General features: G+C 38.7%; 1 protein-coding gene across 11 annotated transcripts in view; it reads left to right on the forward strand.

Moving 5' to 3' along the window:
• ZNF521 (zinc finger protein 521) overlaps positions 1–18,577 on the forward strand; it is a 232,363-nt gene that overhangs the window by 101,585 nt on the left and 112,201 nt on the right. For 10 of the 11 annotated variants that reach the window (XM_037379244.1, XM_037379245.1, XM_037379246.1 and 7 more), the window contains one exon: positions 11,754–11,838. In XM_037379244.1, the coding sequence (XP_037235141.1) occupies positions 11,754–11,838 (85 nt within the window). Of the gene's footprint in view, positions 1–774; positions 1,680–11,753; positions 11,839–18,577 lie in introns of those variants that run through there. The other variant, XR_005103008.1, reaches the window with a different exon arrangement.

Below are 18,577 nucleotides of genomic sequence, written 5' to 3' on the forward strand. Positions count from 1 at the left end.
CATAAAGAAATTAAAATAATCCTCCTCATCAGCAATCCAAGCTGATCATTCTGACTACAGGATTTTTATGAATAAGCACATAAAGTTGTAATGTAAACACAAGAAGTAGTGCCTTGGGTTTCCTGTCAGTGAATCCAGGGCCAGAACAAGTGATTTTCATGCTGGATTTTGGATCCGGAGACAGAAAAAGGTAAAGAAGGTTTGTTGCTGGCACAGAGATTTGGCTTTGAAATAGTTTGTGGAACTAATCTGTGGAAAACATATTTTCTGCTTCTGGAGTTTCAAAATAAGCTCACTAAAAATACCGGGTTTGTCTTCTTGCATCATTTTGACATTGCTTTCAGGAAAGTATTATTTAAGATGTGACCATATGTATTTTTAGGAAGGGCTACTCTGTTTTTCTTGCCACAGTAGGCCACCTTCACATTACACTATGCTCCAATTTCTGATAGTACCACGGCCGTGAAGTGGCTGACAAGATACAGGCTTAAGCATTTTTCTTCTGTTTGTCTTTACACTTTCACTAGTGATCTATCAGAGTTCTCTCTGAATTTAACAAGGTGTTATTTATTATCCTGTTGCTGGAAATCCTACCAAAGTTAAGCAGCAAACTTCCCACCTTCTCATACAGACCATGTCAAGGTGTGAAAGGAAGCCTGTGTTGGCTGGGAATCCTGAACAGAAGCAAGAGGGATAGTTGTAGTGAGTTTTCTTAGTTTCCTGTCCACTGATCATTAAAATCTAATACTGTCTGTCTGGCTTGTTATTTGTCAGAGACTTCAGATGGGGAATTTGGAGAGGTACCTTCTTCACACCTGAGAGGAAGAAAGGATAAGTTCTGCAACGTTTTCAAGAACACCAAACCAAGTTTTCCATGCAGCAATGCAGTGGGGGGTGTGGGGGATGTGTGGGGGGAATGCCTGCTTGAAGAAAGGCAGAAGAATTGAAGAGGGACACAGGAATGTGGATGAAGACCTTAAGCATCTCTAGGGAGGACAAATGTAGATTCAGCAAAGCTTTATGAGACAAAACATCCTGAGATGTCAACAGGTCAGCTGTGCAGCCCACTGTCCTTATGGGGCTTTCCCTGTACATGTACCTGCTGGCCAAGCGACCAGGGTAGCATGCCACAGTTTCCCTTCTGCACAGCCCTAGTGGAAAATCAGAATAGTGATGAGTATTTGTATTCTGACATCAGAACAGGGTAGAAAACACAAGAAATTTCTCCTGTTTTTCTAGCCTGATTATCTTTAGGAACAAGACAAGGGAAATCACGGCATGTCTTTTTGTCTGCTGGTTCACATACCTCTAGAGGGTTCTCTCTCTTCCCCCTCTTACTCCTGTACTACACTTGGCCAGTTTCAAGAAAAACTTCATAGATAGATAGGAATCTCAAAGCCTATGAAGTTTTTACGACATTTGGGAAGAGAGATGACCTAGCAGGTGATAGAATCCAGACAGGAAAGAGGCCTTTTAGAGATCCAAACCAGGAAGATGGCTTTAACTGAAGTTCATACCTGGTTGTTATGCAAAAGTCAATCAGTCACAAGAAATTAAGCTGTAAGAAACTATGATCTGCTCTTTGTGGTGCTCACAAACCAACTTCTTAAGTGACTGTACATGCTTTGAGAAGTGTTTTTTACCACTGCTCAATAAAGTTTTTATATGTAATGTCTGTATTATTTGTCTCATGCAACAAACATAACGAATTTGTTACCCTGTCATCAGGGAGATAAGGTGGGGTAACCATTAATTTAAAATGGATATGTAGCCCCAGTACTGCTTGTTTCACAAAGCTGTACAAATTGAACATAAATGAACCACCTGATATGTAGCATCTTGTTAAAGAGTCGTCTTCTCTGACCTCCCATAGCTCTGTGATGGCTGGTATTTGATCTTCTACCTGATTGTTCAAAACCCTTAGGTACTTTTTTCTCCTGCCAAACCCATCTTTCATTTATTCCATTTCCTGCGTTGTATTACAAAATATTGTAAAAATATGATCAGTAGTATTTTATACAGTGTATTCTTCTGAATATGACAGCAGAAATGTGTCTCCTGCTAACATCAGTCCTCGCCATGGGACATTTCTAGACAAGAGGCAGTGGGCACAAACTGACACACAGGAGGTTCCCTCTGAACGTCAGGAAACACTTTTACTGCGAGGGTGACTGAGCAGTGGCACGGGTTACCCACAGGGGTTGTGTATCCTTTAATATACTCACAGGCCATCTGGACATGGTCCAGTTCTAGGAGACCCTGCTTGAGCAGGGGGGCTGGACTAGAGTACTCCCAGAGACCAACCTCAGCCATTCTGTGATTCTTTGGTTTCCACCATCCTTTAGACCTATCTACCAGATGTATGTTGATGTTGTCCTGTTCTTCCGTGGTGGTTAAACCTTTGTTGCTAGTATATGGCTTCCTAAGTCAGGGAATAAAAGGATGGGGCCTCTCCTGATACTGACTATCTCAGTACAGTCCTACCACTAACAATGTGCAAATCTGGGAAAAAAGCCTGTCTGCAGTTTTTATTAGAGAACCGAATTCCTCAAGATGAAAGCCTCACATGCATTCATTGATCATTTTTAATACCTGTGAAATGCTTCTGAAGAGTGACTTCAAAATACAGCCACTTACAAATGCAGCCATTTAAAATTGCTTGCTGCTTGTGTACTGAAAAACAAGGTGAGAGGTAGGAGATAAGGAAGTATTTGTCCCCTTCAATCATACATCCACACCTTTGGTATCCTGTGTGGGATGGACTTTCTCCATTTTTTACATATTATCCAGACTCAACATTCTGTGCAAAAAAGCACACCTAATGGCTTTTCATATCTGGAAAGCCACCTCTTCCTCTCTACTTTTTCCAGTAGGAAATGGGGTGGTTCATCAACAAAGAATGATCTGAGACTCCAAGCTTCCAGATTTCCTTTTGTATTTGTTTTCCCACTGCTACAACAGCCCTCTTTTTGGTTTCTGCTTTGATAGCTGGAATAGGTTCAGTGCCAAACTCTAGGAACATGTCTGTCTGCATACAAAAACCTTGCAACCATCACTGATGGTGTTATCTTGCAGTTGATCCTGTTCTATTGCTTGGTACTTCTTTTTTGGCCAGGGAATGTCCTGATAATTTTTCTGAACTGTCTTAACCATAGCTCCTCAGATTTCTTACATTCCCTGCTTCACAGCTGGTAGTTCATGTGATGGTGGTTGAGTAGTTGAAGTCCTGTAAACCCAGAAGTATGACATTCTGCTTCGAAAACAAATTCTGCAATCCTTTTTTTTCCTGATAGAGAAATGGTAGACTCAAGCACCACGCAAAAAGAAATGAGCATATTACAGGATGTACCTAAGAGGAACTGCTGGAATTTTAAGAAGTAATGTGAAAGTAAAAGATTATGAAATAGGACAGAGGGAATTCTGGGAAGTTCCCTTAATTCCCTTAGAGGAAAGCAAGTACATCTTCACAGGAAAAAACAGCTAGACACAAATCATTGTGGATAGCGTTGAAGACTGGCTCAGCAAAGTGCTTGTTTTGCTGGTACACCACTTCCCTGGGCAGCTGCGCTGCGCCAGCGGAGGTTTTTCAGCTGGGCACACGGTCAAGGAGCGTTGCAATGTCAGCAGCTGTGTGCCAGCTCAGATGGTACTAGTATATTAGTTAACATTGATGTGGCCTAAGAGTATCCATACAGGGTAGTACTATAATTACAGTAGTATGATTGTAGAACTCTGTGGCATATTTCGTAGCGTAGGCAAGCCTTTGTAAAACCCAAGCCTTGCCAGTGTTATGTGAAGCCTTCATTTGTGAAGTCCCATTGACTTCCCCAAGTGCAGAGCTAATTGCATGAGAAGGATCTAAGGGGTTTAATCCTTCTCCTGATACTTCACTGAAAATTAATTTCTTATATATTATGTATGAGTAATATATTTCTGTTTGTACATTAATATTAATGTTGCATATTTTTGAGCACAAGTTCTATTCTGTAGGATTAAATTATCTTGGTAAGTAATAGCCCAGAATTCTGCAGGAACAGAGGTTGAAAGTGGACAATTAAGGGCAGGGGGAGGGTCCTGAGACACGCTTAGGAAAGTGAAATTAATCAGCATTAATTTTCCATAGTGTGGGAGAAAAGTGGTTTTAGTGTTTAAGTAAAACAAAAATAAGGAATATAAAAAGCCCCTGATTTTGCCTTTCTGTTAAAATCCAAAGAGCTTTTACAAAATTTGTGATGGAGAAAAAAGCCAAAAGAGTATTCTCTGGTGTGTACTTGCAAACTATTAATTTTATTGGGCTACATCTGTTGCTGATTGTTGGTGAAGAAAGTAGTGGCTTTATTGAATGACAGTCTGTCTCAGTATGCCATTTTTAAAACAGAAGGAAAAAGGCAACTCTAAAAAGAAAGAGGTCTATCAGCTTACTCAAAATGCCAACTTTTTGCATCTCAGATCTGGCAAGTCATGGTCTACTGCCTGTGCTTTGATGCCGTGTCATCTGCAAAATTATCAGCACAGTCTTGATTGTAGTTTCTCCTTAATGCCCAGAGCTACACAGCTGCTCTGATACTGAATGTTAGGGTTAGCAGCTCTCTGGCTTCAGAGGGTCTCAGGTTGACAACCTTCTTCAATTTTAAATGCAGTGTAAGGAGACAGAAAGAGGTGAGAATACTGACAGAAAGTTCCGTTGCTGACAGTCAGTCCCAAATTCCTGAGCACTGCTCAGCACGTACGCTTGCAGTGCTCAGAGGCTCAGCCTCACCCAGGATCAGGCCCTAGCACAGAAAGAAGCATATTTGTTTTTCAGATCCCACATCAAATTCATAGTACTTAAAGCTGGTTTTACTGATGAACTATGTAAACCCGATATGACTATGAAATAATTGAAAGAAAATAAATATACAGCCACACGCTGCCAGGTTTTAGAGTTACTTTTCTGACAGGTACCTCACTTCAGGTACCTATTGAGTTTAAGGACCAAGAGAGTTGAAGGACTGGAGAGCTCAAAGGGAAGAGATGCAGTTTTGAAATGTTGCGAGATGTGGTTCTTTCTATGTGGGGATGTGAGACATTGCAAGCTTATGCAATTTATTGGCCAGGGGAAGGAAAAGTTTGTAACCAAAAACCATTGAAGACAGACACGATTAAGTGCGGAATGCAGAATGTAAAGGTGAAAGACAGAACAGCAGCTCACGACTTCAAGCAGTGTAGAGAAGGAAGGACTGCTAGAACTAACATTTGTATTTCTGTCTCAGTGCATCTTGTCTATGAAAGCAATTAGTAACCATAATGAAATAAATTAGGAAAAAAAAATGTTTTTCTCCATTTCTTGTTTTGGTTACCTTATGGGATTGATCGTATTCTTTCTCTAGACATGTACATCCAGACCCCGTTACGCTTAAGACCCTGATGAACAAAAGCAGAAGAACAGAAAAGTTCTCATAAAATCATTATGAACATGTTTTTAAAAGCAATGAGGAAATACTAATTAAAGGATGTTGTGTGAGCAATGAGAAGAGTTAGCAATTAGTCAATTCAAAACACATGCAAGGTGACAGTGCCCCATAAGCAAGATAAATAGCTAACTATGCAGTGAAACTGGCTAACATATATTTATTTTTTTAAGAGCTTAAGGTTGACAAAATAAACATCCAGGAAGACAGAAAAGAAATCCTCAAGGTACTGTCAAAAATACTCTGAGCTATGATGAAAAATGGCTAAATGGAAAAATAAGCTGGGACCATGGTTGCTCTTGTGCCTCATGCAGGACCAAGTGCACTGCTAACGCTTAATAAAATAATGATGTAAAAAATCAGCTGGCAGCATTAGGAGTTAGCACTGGCCAGTTGCTGTAGTTAGTGTGTAAGTTTTAACTTGGTTTTGCATATGATTTGTTGGTAGTTATTCACTTTGTCAGGTTACCTTTCTGTTGGTTTAACAGGTTCAATTAGCTCCATCCTGGATTTAATGCGAGGGAAACTGTGAATGGATGATTGGTCTGGGAGAGGGGAATTACAGGATGTGGGAGGGGTGGCATTGCTCTCTTTTGGCAGCAGCAGATTGTCTCAGCTGAGGCATTGATTCATTCTCTTGGTCTGTGCTGAAACTGAGAGGAGAAAGCCTTGAAAGTCCCCTTTACTGGTGTGACAAGGGTAAATAACGTACCTAGGTGTAAACGGGTAAAAGTTATTGGTAGGTTAACAGGTGTGTGTCAAAGCTATTCTTGGTAGTGCATGCAAGAGAGGTGTGAAAGAAATCCAGAATAAACTAGGGATGCCTGCAAGCCTGAGAGACTATGGGCACAGTGCATTAGATGGTATAAGATGTATTTTTCATTATCTCCTATAGGGAACAAGTATTCAGTTAAAAGGGGGATAGAGGATATCCAGAAATGTTATATGTAATCAAGGAAACCAATACTGTTGAAAAAAATGCTTTGTTGTGGGGCTTGTGGCATATCCTCCCCATGGAGAAGAATGAAGTATGGATTAGATGTAATATAATGGAATATAGTATACAAAAAGTGACTTACAAACACAGAAAAATATCCATCCCAAAATTCTCAGAGAAAGGAGCTGAAGATAAAAGGAAACATTAAGCAGATAAATTTGCAGCCTTTTAAGAAGAGGCATCAACAGCCTGGGAAAAGGCTCCTAAACAGACATTAAACAGGGGATGTAAGGATTATGCATGAAATTACTGGTTTGTGAGCTTGACTTAAACAGGAACATAAGAGAAAGCCTAATCAAATAAACGATAGAAGAATACCTAGAAAGTTTGGATTTAATGAAGTATAGAGGGCACAGATTCACAAAGGGAGGATCGTGCTTAAAATTTTCAATAAAGAGTATTTTGAGAGAGTAGCCACAAGTGCTGACGGAGAAGCCTATAAACGTGATTTACCAAGATTTTTGCAAAGCTTTTGAAATGGTATAGCACAAAAGACTAATCTGTTGGGTGAATAAGTATGGCATAGGGAGAGAAACTTTGTTTGATTAAAAAAAAAAAGAAACACTAACTTGGGTACAGAAAGCATCAGAGTCTTATGAATTGAAGCAGGTTAGGTTGGAGGGGTGTGAATAATGGAAAGCCTTAAGAATCATTATTTGCACCAATTTTGTTGAATTTATGCAGCATACCAGTAGTCTGGAAGAAAGAATAAGTAGTAAGGTGATGAAATTCCCTGATAGTACAAAAGTGAGGAAATGTGAGAACAAAATAGGCAGGTGATAAAATTCTGAATGACTTTGACAAGGAGGTGGAGCATGGGCAGATAAGTAGTATATGCAGTTCATTTTCAGGTAATATGCGGCTAGGGAACAGAAAAAGAAGAATGTATGGATACCTCAGACAGTCACAGGGCACAGAAGGCTACACAGAAGGTTCTTCTGCATACTTCTGAAGCACTTCTGAATAGAACTGTGAATCCCCTAGTAGAGTGGTTGTTTTACTTTTTATAAAAGCAAATAAAATTATGGACACACAATTGAAGTACCATTCTTGGACCATCTATAAAAGCAGCAAAGCCTCTTTTGACATGACATGAACACTTTGGGCACCTTTATAAAAATGAAGTTCTGAAAACCATGAAGTGACAAGTGAGGGTCAGGACAATAATTAAAGGTCTAAGTAACATCAGTTATTCAAAAGGTTAGAGAGACGCATGCATATGCTCTGCGTGGATTGGAGGACCAATCCAAGGCTCATTAAATGTAGTCACAGAGAAGCTTTGCATGCTGGAAGGCTTTAAATTGGTTCTGAAAACAGGAACACAAGCAAACAGGAATGCAAAAGGCAACCAGATTGCCCAGTGCTCTTGTGAGACACTTAGTCCAAGCAGTTACTCTTCTAGAACAATTTTGAATGGCCCCAGCAATGACTTGGGCCTCAGATTTACACTTGGTATGTGGAAGACAAATTGGCACTTAGGTTCCTGATAGGAGGAGGTTTAGTGAAGGATTGTCGGCTTGTTTATTGAAGAGTTTTTATGGAAAGATGAGTCCACAATAATAAATTAAATTAAAGGAAAAAAATTAAACCACTTCCTTAATCCCATCTGATAATGTATATATCACTTTCTGTAACAAATCTTTGGAAGTTTTGCAACAAGGTGCAGTTTAGAGCACAATGTGGTTTCTCTAGATATTCTACTGGTCCTGTCTGGGTCCATATGGAAATACACTGGTAAAGGTTGTCTGTGGCCCACCTTTGCCATTACAGAATTACTCTGTAACAAGAAATGTGCTTTGCCTTGTTTTTGTGTTTGGAGGGGAGAACGAGAGTGTTGTCATGTTATGCCTCTCACAGGAGGCTGACAGGTGTCCTCTAGCAAATGCAGTGGTGGTGGCTTAGGGTCCAAGTACTCTCAGCTGTCCACCTTTCATCACTGTGTGGAGCTGATATGCCCTGGGTGGTAAGCTGGAACAGCAAAGCCTGGGTGTCTACTCTGCTCTACCGAGTCATCCATAGGCACAGGTGACTCGGGCAGAGCGGCAGGGAGCTCAGCCAGGGTCCCTTGCTGCAGCTGTTCGCAGGGCAGGGACGGCTGCCACAGCCCCTCACTTCTTTCTTTGTGGAGCCATCTTGTATCGCAAAGAGCTGGAGACACTTGAGAGATTCAAATACCTGCTGGAGTCACAACCCCATTTTATTTCTGTGCTATGCTACCCCAGTGCTGCAAGACTTCTTCCCTGGCTATCCAGGCAAGGGAGACGGAGCTGCAATACCCCACGGCTCATTTCTGTCCGATTTCCTCAAGTTTCCCCTTTGTGGGAACAGGGAGTGAGGAGGGACTGGGTCTCCCCTGGGATCTTACCTCAGCAGGGAACTGGGACCAGCTGTAAGGCACATCAGGGCCCAGGAGCTCCTGTGAGCAGTTATGAGTCCCATGGTTCTGACAAAGCTTGTGAGACTACAATGTAACTTGCAGTGAAAAATGGCTTTCTTAGAATGCAAAACATACAGAAGTAAGAACATGGGTTTTGTTCAACTTGGTGTAAAAATGAGTGGGTTTGATCACTTTGAAAATCTAAGAGTAAATGGGATTTACTGAGTTTGCTTTTAAAATAAAAACTTAACTGTGCACAAGTTTAGACACTTTGAGATGAGTGTGTGTTGAGCTAATAAAAGTTGATGTCAACATTTTAGAATATGTTTGGAAACAAAAAAGAACTAGTGCTTGATCAAGCTGCAGTCACAAAAACATTCTTCCCTTCATGATAAAAAGAAAATCTCTGTGTGTGATTCTGCAAATATTTCAGATCATCTGAAGAGGCTAGTAAGTGCTAGTAAATTATTATTTTTTGTTGTTGTCAAATGTCTTTCTTTTTTGGCAGTAGACTTCAGAAAACCCCCAACCTTTGTATGTGTTTTCATTATGTACATCAGTCATAATTTTGCCGACAATTCTTGACATGCACTCTGCGTTGCTCTGCTAACAAGAGAAAAGACCAGCCATTAAGTTTATGTTTCTTTGTTTTTGAACAAAGTCACATATCAGGAATAATGCTAGGGGTATGCTAATAAACAATACATAGTGCTAGTCATCAGGGAGTAAGAAATATTTTCTAACTAGTTCTAAAGGGAAACAATGTTTTAAACAAGGGGAGAGTGATTGTTGTTTATGCAATATTGTTGTTCTATATGTCAGCATCAAAAAGCATCTTGTAAAGAGCTTAACATAATAAATCGTTGGTCGAGACTATCATTATTTAGAGGTCTTTGATAGATCTAGATGTAGTGCAGTAAGGTTAAATTTACCAATACATAGTAGGAAATCCTTAGACCCAGTCTGAATTTCTACCAATGTTACCAGTGTTGTCACAACAAAAAAAGAGAAAAACTGTTGTATCTTTCAAAACATCTCACTTTACAAATCATAACTGCAAAACTAAGTCAAAGCAGATTTGTTTTCTGGGTGCCCATTGATTTTGTTTGTCTACATAAGGATTTAACTTGGTTACATTTCAGAAAACTAAAACTGATTTAAATGAAAAATGGCAAAAAAAGCTTATGATTGTTTCCACTGAGAAGCAACAGAAAACATTTTGTTAGTGTCATCAAGAAAATTAAAATAGCCTCTGTGTATGAGAAGCAATGGGAGATTTGTAAAGAGGAGCCCTCAGGAACACTTAATTTCAGAGTTGTCTTTGATTAGTCGCTAATTTTTCAGCTAACTTGGTAAGACAAAATGACATAGGTTTAAAATGTCTCTATATTCCTGCCTTCGGGCTTGAAGTAGAAAGATACTTATTGGATGGGCACTTTATCTGTCTGGGACAGGGCATCGAAATTTAGATGCTGATAACAAATCCAGCAAGTCTTCAATAATGTTTAGAGTAAGGTGAAAAAAACCCCATTTTAAGAAATATAATCAATAATACTAGCTGTATGACACTTTTCAGAAGTTAAATATATACAAGACAGGCTGTATTTTTGATGCACATTATCCGGTGAACCCTGCTTCTTCCCCAGCTAATATATATGAAATCTGCAATTTACTACATCTGTGCCAGCTTTTTGTAATGTTACATTCTTTAAAAAATATATGTTTTCCTTTTTTTTTTTTTTTTTTCTTTTTGCTGATGTAGGCAAGGTGCCTGTGGCTGTACAGAAAGATACACGTCTCTTGAGTTACTGCCTTGATGTGGCAGTTCAGGGCTTACCTTGCCTTCACTGCATCTTCAAAAGAACAATTGAGCTCTCCAGGACTGTTACCTTAGGACTTGAGTCCTTGATACTACAATTATGCAGTTGAATAATTTTATGAATCTGACTTGTCTCATTAGATGCCTGGATAACTGCAAGTTTTAAGTCTTATGATGAAAAAACAAAATCTTACTTTTAAATATACTCTTAGTTATCACTTTTAAAGCAATGCTATGCAATATCAAATCTCTGGCCAATTCAGGTCAAGAAAAGTAATAAGAGAAAATACAGTCACATTCTTAGGATGTTGAAATGTCTTGGACAAGTGATATACCTTGTAGAAAAGTAAAGTAGCAGATCTTTTTTGAAAGACACCAAAACACAAATGAAAAACTTTTCCTGTGCTCAAAAAGAGCAGAGTAATGCATTTCCTGGTTTATAATGAAATCTGATCTATATACACCATGATATTTAAGTAAGTCAGGGCCAATCTAATGTGGCCAGAAGGATTGCTTTCTGGCTAGTTTCCAGCCAGCCTTCTTAGTTTCAGTACAGGCTTGCCAAGAGATACTGCCCGGATACAGTAACCGTTTGTCCAGCCTAGCAGGGATTTTTCCCTCCTTGAAAAATGGCAACCTGATGGACCATTTGAAATGTATGGTGCAGAGGAGATTCTGCAGACCAGTTAAGAATGAGGGAGAAGCAGATTTCTGATTTCTGTGTTCTGTTCCTGGCTTCTCCCCAGTTCTGTAGTGGGCCTAATCCATTGGTATAAAATGAAGGATTCACGTTGATTTCTGTGTCACTTGGATCACATCCCACATATCTTCACTGCGTTTTGCCTCCCATGAATATAAAACTAGTGTTTTAGCAATACTGGTCTGTCCATGGAGTTAAGAAGCTGAAAAAAACCCCAATCTCTACAGTTTCAGGAAACTCAGATAAAAGCTACTCCAGAGCAGAGTAATTTTTTAATATTAATAATTAAGCCTTAATGAAAACACTGCTGGAGAACTTTAAATGATCACTCAGAACTCAGTATTTTGAGTTATAATGAAATGGTTCCAATTGTATGTTTCAGTAAATTTTATCTACCCTTGTTTCTTTAGAAGAAGACCTACCAGTGCATCAAATGTCAGATGGTTTTCTACAATGAATGGGATATCCAAGTTCATGTTGCAAACCACATGATTGGTAAGTGAAGCACTAAAACTTCTCAAAGACAGATAGCCATTTCTCTTACTCATGATCATCATTGCCTCTAAAATTAAACAGAGTTAAGGAGAAATTAATTGTGCATCCATCAATGATTAACCTAGGCATGATTGATTTTTTTATTCATATTATTAGACTTGATAAAGCATTAGCATATTTTATTTTCTGCAAGGGCTAGTTTAGACTTCTGCAGAGAATTATATATCCACTGCCAGTCAAAACACAGGTGATTAGCAAATTAAACTTCTAATCATTTTTGCATTATTGAAAACAAACTAACAGGAATGGTTAATGAACTGGATGTTAGCTTTCCATAGAGTTTTAGACAGGTTTTAATTTCAGAAGTTATTATGGTAATGACACTACTGTGTACTTCTCAAGCACCTTGGTACCAAAATCAAAACTGGCAAGTTTTTGTCGTTAGGAAGAATAAATAATACAAATGGCCATAAAATAGTATTGTTTGTTGTGTTTGAGCAGTCCGGAAAAAATCCTAAGTGTATCTCTATACAATTAAATGCTATCATTTATTTGAAAAAATAAGGATTTGTGGTATTTAGTAATGGAATCTGCTCTTTAAGGTACAAACATTTTAAGTCTTTTTGGATTCCTGAATCCTAGCCTGGCTTGATGTTTACAAGGCTGTTACAGTTGTAAATTGGAATAAAACAAAAGCTGCTTTTTCTTTGATATTCATATTTTCCTATTATTTGCTTATTCCCCTAGGTTTTACCCATAATGTTTTCAATTTGGTAACCACTCAGTAATAGCACTAAGAGTTCTATCAACCAATTAAATTTATCAAGCACATCATTTGCCTGCTAATAAGATAACATTGCCGGGGTTGTTTCATTTTGTTTTTAGCCTCTTTTCCAAATTTCACTTTTCAAGGCAGAGATGGATGCCATTGATTTGAAACTCCTGCTTCCCTTATGCTGTTTTTCTTGCTTTAATAATAGAAAAGCATGCAATGCATAGACCAAACGATATGTTATAGAAGCCGGTAATTACATGTCCAACAGAAGAAAATTTGCTGTTTTTTTCATCTTATAACTTAAAAATAATTAGTTTGATGCTTGTTCTTTTTTCTTTCAAGGTAACATGCAGATTTCTTTCATGAGCACTAGTAAATTGGCTGCACTGTAAGAGAAAGTTACCTGCCAAAACTTAATAGCCCATTTTTCTGGGTACTTTATTAATAAGTTTTAATACATTTAGAGCATGGATATTTTATATACTTATCAGAAAAATGAATAAGCACAAAGGACAAGCTGGTTTTGTAAAGGAGCAAAGTGATTTGCCTGTTGGATTAAGCCTTAGTTTTGACATTTTGTGTCTTTGGGGAGGAGATAACTTGAACTGTTTCACAGTATTCAATCTGGGTCAGTAATGTGGAATTTAAAAGTAGGTTATTACCAACAACAGAACTCACCATCTCTGCTGTTTTCTTTGAATCCAGTGTTTGACATGTTCTTAATTGTAGCATATAGTGACACTGAAACGTGACAGGGAATATGGATGCTGTGAGTAAGGGATGATGCTGGAATGGCATAGTAGTGTGTGTGCGCTTGCCACCCACTTCCCAAGTGCCTTACATTTTCAGAATAGGAGTCCACTTCTTTTAAGAAATACTCAGATTTTCTTTTCTTTTTTTTCTTTCTTATTTTCTGGATGAGTTTTGGTAAAGGATCAGAAGGGAAGAGAGAAATTAGGAGAGTCACTAAAGCAGGAAAAATCCAGTTAGCTGGCTTCTGCCTGCAGATCTGAAAAAACTGAGATTTTCTTAAACTGAGCTATTAACTGCCTATGTTTTATTTGTAAAAGCTGGGTGAGCTTGAATGTGAAAGAGAATCTTTTAAAAAATATTTAATTGTTTTGTCTGTGTTGTATCTAATCATGCATGATATTGCTTCATGACATAACCATAGTGACACAGATTTAAACGTGCTTAGTGTAAAATCTTCCCAGTGAAATAAAGAAGGAGTTTGCAAAACATGCAGGGAGATTTGCCGGTCATGCTTGTGGTAATCTGTGTTCAGTGGAAGATTCTTATCTGCACTGCCAGACTTAACAGTGCAGCTCCTAATGATGTAGCCTCGATTAAGCAAATGCAAGGGGATTTTGTGTTGGGGTGGAGTGAAAGGAATATCAGCATTCCAGAGAGTTTTGAATGTGACCTCGGAATTGAAGCACAGGGAAAAATAATTTCTGATCTCCAATTCTGTTAGCCTTCTCACCACTAATTGGATTTTTCCTTAGCTATCTTTCTAATTTCACTCTCCCCCTCTCTCCTTTAATTTATATCATTGTTCACAGGCCTTTTTCCAAGACCATATTCTGTCTAGAGAGAAAGGTTCAAGGGGTGACAGCAAGGGATTTAAAAATTGGCCTTAGTTTATGTACATCTGTAGGTAGGCTTATAATATTCATATATAATACAGAAAACATGCATGCAAACACTTGTGTGAATATATGTAATACATAACCCATGTATATACCCATATATATCTGCGTGCATATAGGATTGAAAAATATATTAGATTAAACACTGAAGTGAATATTGACTTGTGGACACAGCACACTTACCAAACAAAAAAAATGGTTTCCTAAACACATTGGTCCCTCCCTTTTTTACATGTATCTGATGTCTTCTTGCCCTGCTTTCCTAGTAGGAGATTGCCAGAAGACCATGTAGTGTCTTCACTCATCTAGGGAAAGGAAAGTGAGAAGCTTTGGGGAGAGAGAGGAAAAAAAAAGGACTTTAAATATGAGGGAGAGCAAAGGTAATCTGGGAAAGTAGTAGTTAAAAGTAGAACAGTGTGATAATCCCTAGATTAAATGTAGGGACAATAAATGCATTTACAGACATCATCACACAGTGTCAGGAACTGTTATTTCTTCTTGCAGTAAGATGTTAGTATTATCTGTGTTGCAGTTACTGATGGATGTAGTGTCTTACCTGAAGGACTCCATAAGCATAATTCAGGGAAAAGAGAAAAGGAGAGGCAGCTGGGACATGGGACAAACAAGAAGGTGGAAAGTCCTCTGCCAAACTCCACCCAGAAATGGGTGGGAACCACTGGCAGAGATACATGCTCAGCCAGCTGAGAAAAACAGTTTCCTACTCACCATCTTTTTAGCAGTTTGGGTCTCTAGAAAAGTGATGGTGTTCCATCTGATTACTATGCCCCTTGAACATGGTCCTGGGACATAAACTGAGTTCATGTTGCTAAATTCCACACAGAGAAGTTGCATTTTGGAAGGTCACTGAGGCAAAGACATGTTCGTAAAACCCCAGTATGAAACTTAGACTTTTAAATAAGGCAACCAGGATTACTTTGTGGGCTAAAATAGTTCCACCAAGGGTAGGTATTTTTAGGTTGTGAATATGTGTGTGTTTTTGTCTAATCAAATATAATCTCAACTAGACATTTAGCAGGGGAAGAGAGATTAGAGGCTATTTGAAAAGCCTCTTACTCTCCTTTGTTAGGAGGGTATATAGTGTTTTTACAGATTTTATTTTATGTCTCAATCAATTCAACAAGAGGGATTATGCCACCTAATGGAAAATAAAATCTGCAGATGACCCGGTGGAGTGTAACCTTAAGTATCACTGACAACAATACAATTTACATTCATTATTATACAAGTTATATATTAGAAAGATGTCATAGGGATGGCTTTCCTCAGTAACTGTATGTTCATTACTTCTAGAACTTACCATTTAAAAACTGTTCTGCAGCCTTTAATAGAGTCTTCCCAACATCTTTGTGATGGGACAGGGCAATAAGCCTTTTCCATTGAATAGATAAGGACAAAGAGGTGAGGAAGTGGGATTCCTTGCTTGCATTAAGTGAGTGAAAGTTCAAGAGTTCTGACTACTGGATCTGTCTGCACATTTCTAGACACCGTACTTTGTCAAGCAACGCCCGTGTTTGCTTAAACTACACACTGATTCAAGCTTAGGCTAGGGGATGCCAGCTGACAGAAAGTGAGGCAAACTGTGGGCTTTTTTAAATGGGTCCTCTGTTTAGACATTATTTTGGACATGGGTATAAGCATGTACTTTTGTTTGGATAATCATGAGGATGATCGCCAAATGAAAACACGTTTGTCAGTGTGTGTATTGAAATTTGCTGGTAAAAGTTTCTCAGCTTTTTCGTGGGAAAGGAGGAAACATTAATCCAGGTGTGTTTCATATGGGTTTAGGAAGTGCCGACATGAACGTTAATTCTTCAGCTGCCTTCTTTCTTTTACCTCTCCCTCCTGGTGGAATACATAACATTTTTAGCAGCTTTCAGAAAATTGTATTTCTGTGTGTATGGTGTCTGGAAAAGAGAGAGGTTTCTGGCATCTCTTTGTTTTCATCATAGTTTACAGTTGGCATTTGACCTGAGAGGGTAGGAAGAGAATCTGCCATTGTTTGTGTTCTGTTTGCTGCAATCCATTGCTCCTCCTATTATTTTCCCTGTTATTTTAAGCAGAGAAGCTAAACATTGTTTTTTCTTTCACTGATTCCTTTCCATATGTAGTATCTGATGCAGTTCCATGTAAATAGACTAAACAGTTGCCAGAACAGTTGCCTAGGATTTTGCATACATGCACATACAGAATGGCTCAGAACTGGGAGAGTTCGGACATGGTTAACTCAGAAAAGGAATTACTCTGTATAAAATGATGAGGCTCAACAGCAGTAGTGTAAATTTGTAAGTACTCTGAGTAAAGTGCTGTTAGGCATGAGATAATGTAAAGAGATGACATTGCCAAGAACTATTTATGAAGAGCTTAATTTTTTTCACTCTGATAATTCTTGACCAATAATTACCAGCTTCTAATTATCTATTTTAGTTAGAAAGAAATCTCTATCACTATGGAGGTTGGCATTGCAACTAGCGCATAAATCCCCAAAGAGGTAAATGTGTTCCAAACAGCCACAAACAACTGTCTCATGAAACATAGTGAGCAAATTGCGAGCCGCTGGCTGTGCACAACAGAGCAGCACATTTACCATTGAGGACTGATCAGGCTGACAAAGAGAATGATAAAAGGGGGGAAACAGCCACAATCTTTGTAGTTTGCTGCTACTTTTGTCGATGAAGAAAGCGAGCCCCAGTGTCATAGTAAGAGCCGCTACCCCTCTGAAGAGTTGTGGAGCAAAGGGGAAGGGTGTCACAGACAGGATTCAGTACCTTTTTGCAACCCTACTTTAGACAATTCCTATATAGATAGTTCCTATTAAGTAAATAGAGTTTTCTTTCTTTAACCTTTTCAGTATCATGTATAAAACACATTTTGTGAAGTCTGTTGGCGGGGGGGAGCTTGTTTTTGAGGGGAGGTTGTTGTGTAGCATTGAGCAAGGTAGCAGGTGTGAGCAGGAGGAGGGAATGAAGGGAAAGAAAAAAAGATGACGAGCACCAAAGTTAGGAAGCAAACAGGATGAAGGAATCCTGCAGTTGACAAGAAGAATTCTGGTTTACACCAGCAAAGACTTCATTAAACCCCAAGGAAACAAATCTATGCTGGAACAACTGTAGTTTAAAAAGAAGAGTATATATAAAGTGGGATCTAATATTTTAATTTCTCTGCAAAGAAATTTTACAGCTATGTTTTACAATAACAAGTAGTATGTAACCATTAGAAGACGTGAAGACACATTTTAGTGCAACTCATGATTTTTGATTTTTTCAGTGACAGTGGTACAAGTATATAATACGTATATATGTGTTGTGTGGATATGCATGTTTGCATTATGCATGTATTAACTGCATGCATAATAAACCTATAAAAATAAATCATCTTATTTGCCTCACATTTGTGTGTTGTACGTTACAGTACATGTGGACAACATCACTAATGTCAAGACAAAGGAAATACCTCAGTTGGCTTTCTGGACCCCAAGAAAATTTTAGTCTGGTTGTAATAGCATGTGACATTCACACATTCTGTTATTTGTCTAATACCTAAGGTCATTAAACCTCATGATTTTCCTTTCTCTTAAGCAGAAAGCTGTGCCAGGCAACTAATAGTTGTTGCACCATGTTGACCTTAAGTAATACATCTTCAGAACATCAGTTTAATCACTGTACAGTAAAACTGACATTGTGAAGTCCCTCTTACCTGAGGTTTGGAGAAGAAGAATACAGAGATTACACATCTACACACTAGAGGAGGAAGGAGGTGGAGACTTCCTTTTGTCAGTCATCTTTCACTGATTCCTGAGTAGTAAGAAATGGAAATTGTTGATTTATAGTGAGGAGACGGATCATGCTCTTGTAGCATCAGAAAATCATTTGGATGCCTGGGAATCTCCTATTTATGGACAGAGCTGGCAAGAAGTTCTCTAAAAGTTAGAGGGAACTTGGTCACCTTGTCTGCAAAATGAGGCGATGTAATTGAATTACCCAGGAAAACCAGCATTTGGAGTTAAATCTGAGAAAACGAAAGGTTTATTTTGTGAGGAGCTGGGTTACAAAATCGGCGAAATCTGTGCTGTTTAATACTAACAGGAAGCTACTCTCCTGTGGGCAATGCTGGCTTATTTGAAAAGCCCATAAAGGGTTTCTGCATGGACCATACAAAAGGGATACTTTCTCTTTAATAGCCATCTGTACAGGAGAGATGAGAAGTGGGCCAGGTCATCTCTCCTCAGCTGTCATGATATTAACGTAGGTAATGGAGCAAGCTCTGCGTTCTGCTGGGTGTTGTTTTTCATAGATGT

Source organism: Falco rusticolus, chromosome 3, assembly GCF_015220075.1.
Source record: "Falco rusticolus isolate bFalRus1 chromosome 3, bFalRus1.pri, whole genome shotgun sequence".
NCBI classification, from domain to species: domain Eukaryota; kingdom Metazoa; phylum Chordata; class Aves; order Falconiformes; family Falconidae; genus Falco; species Falco rusticolus.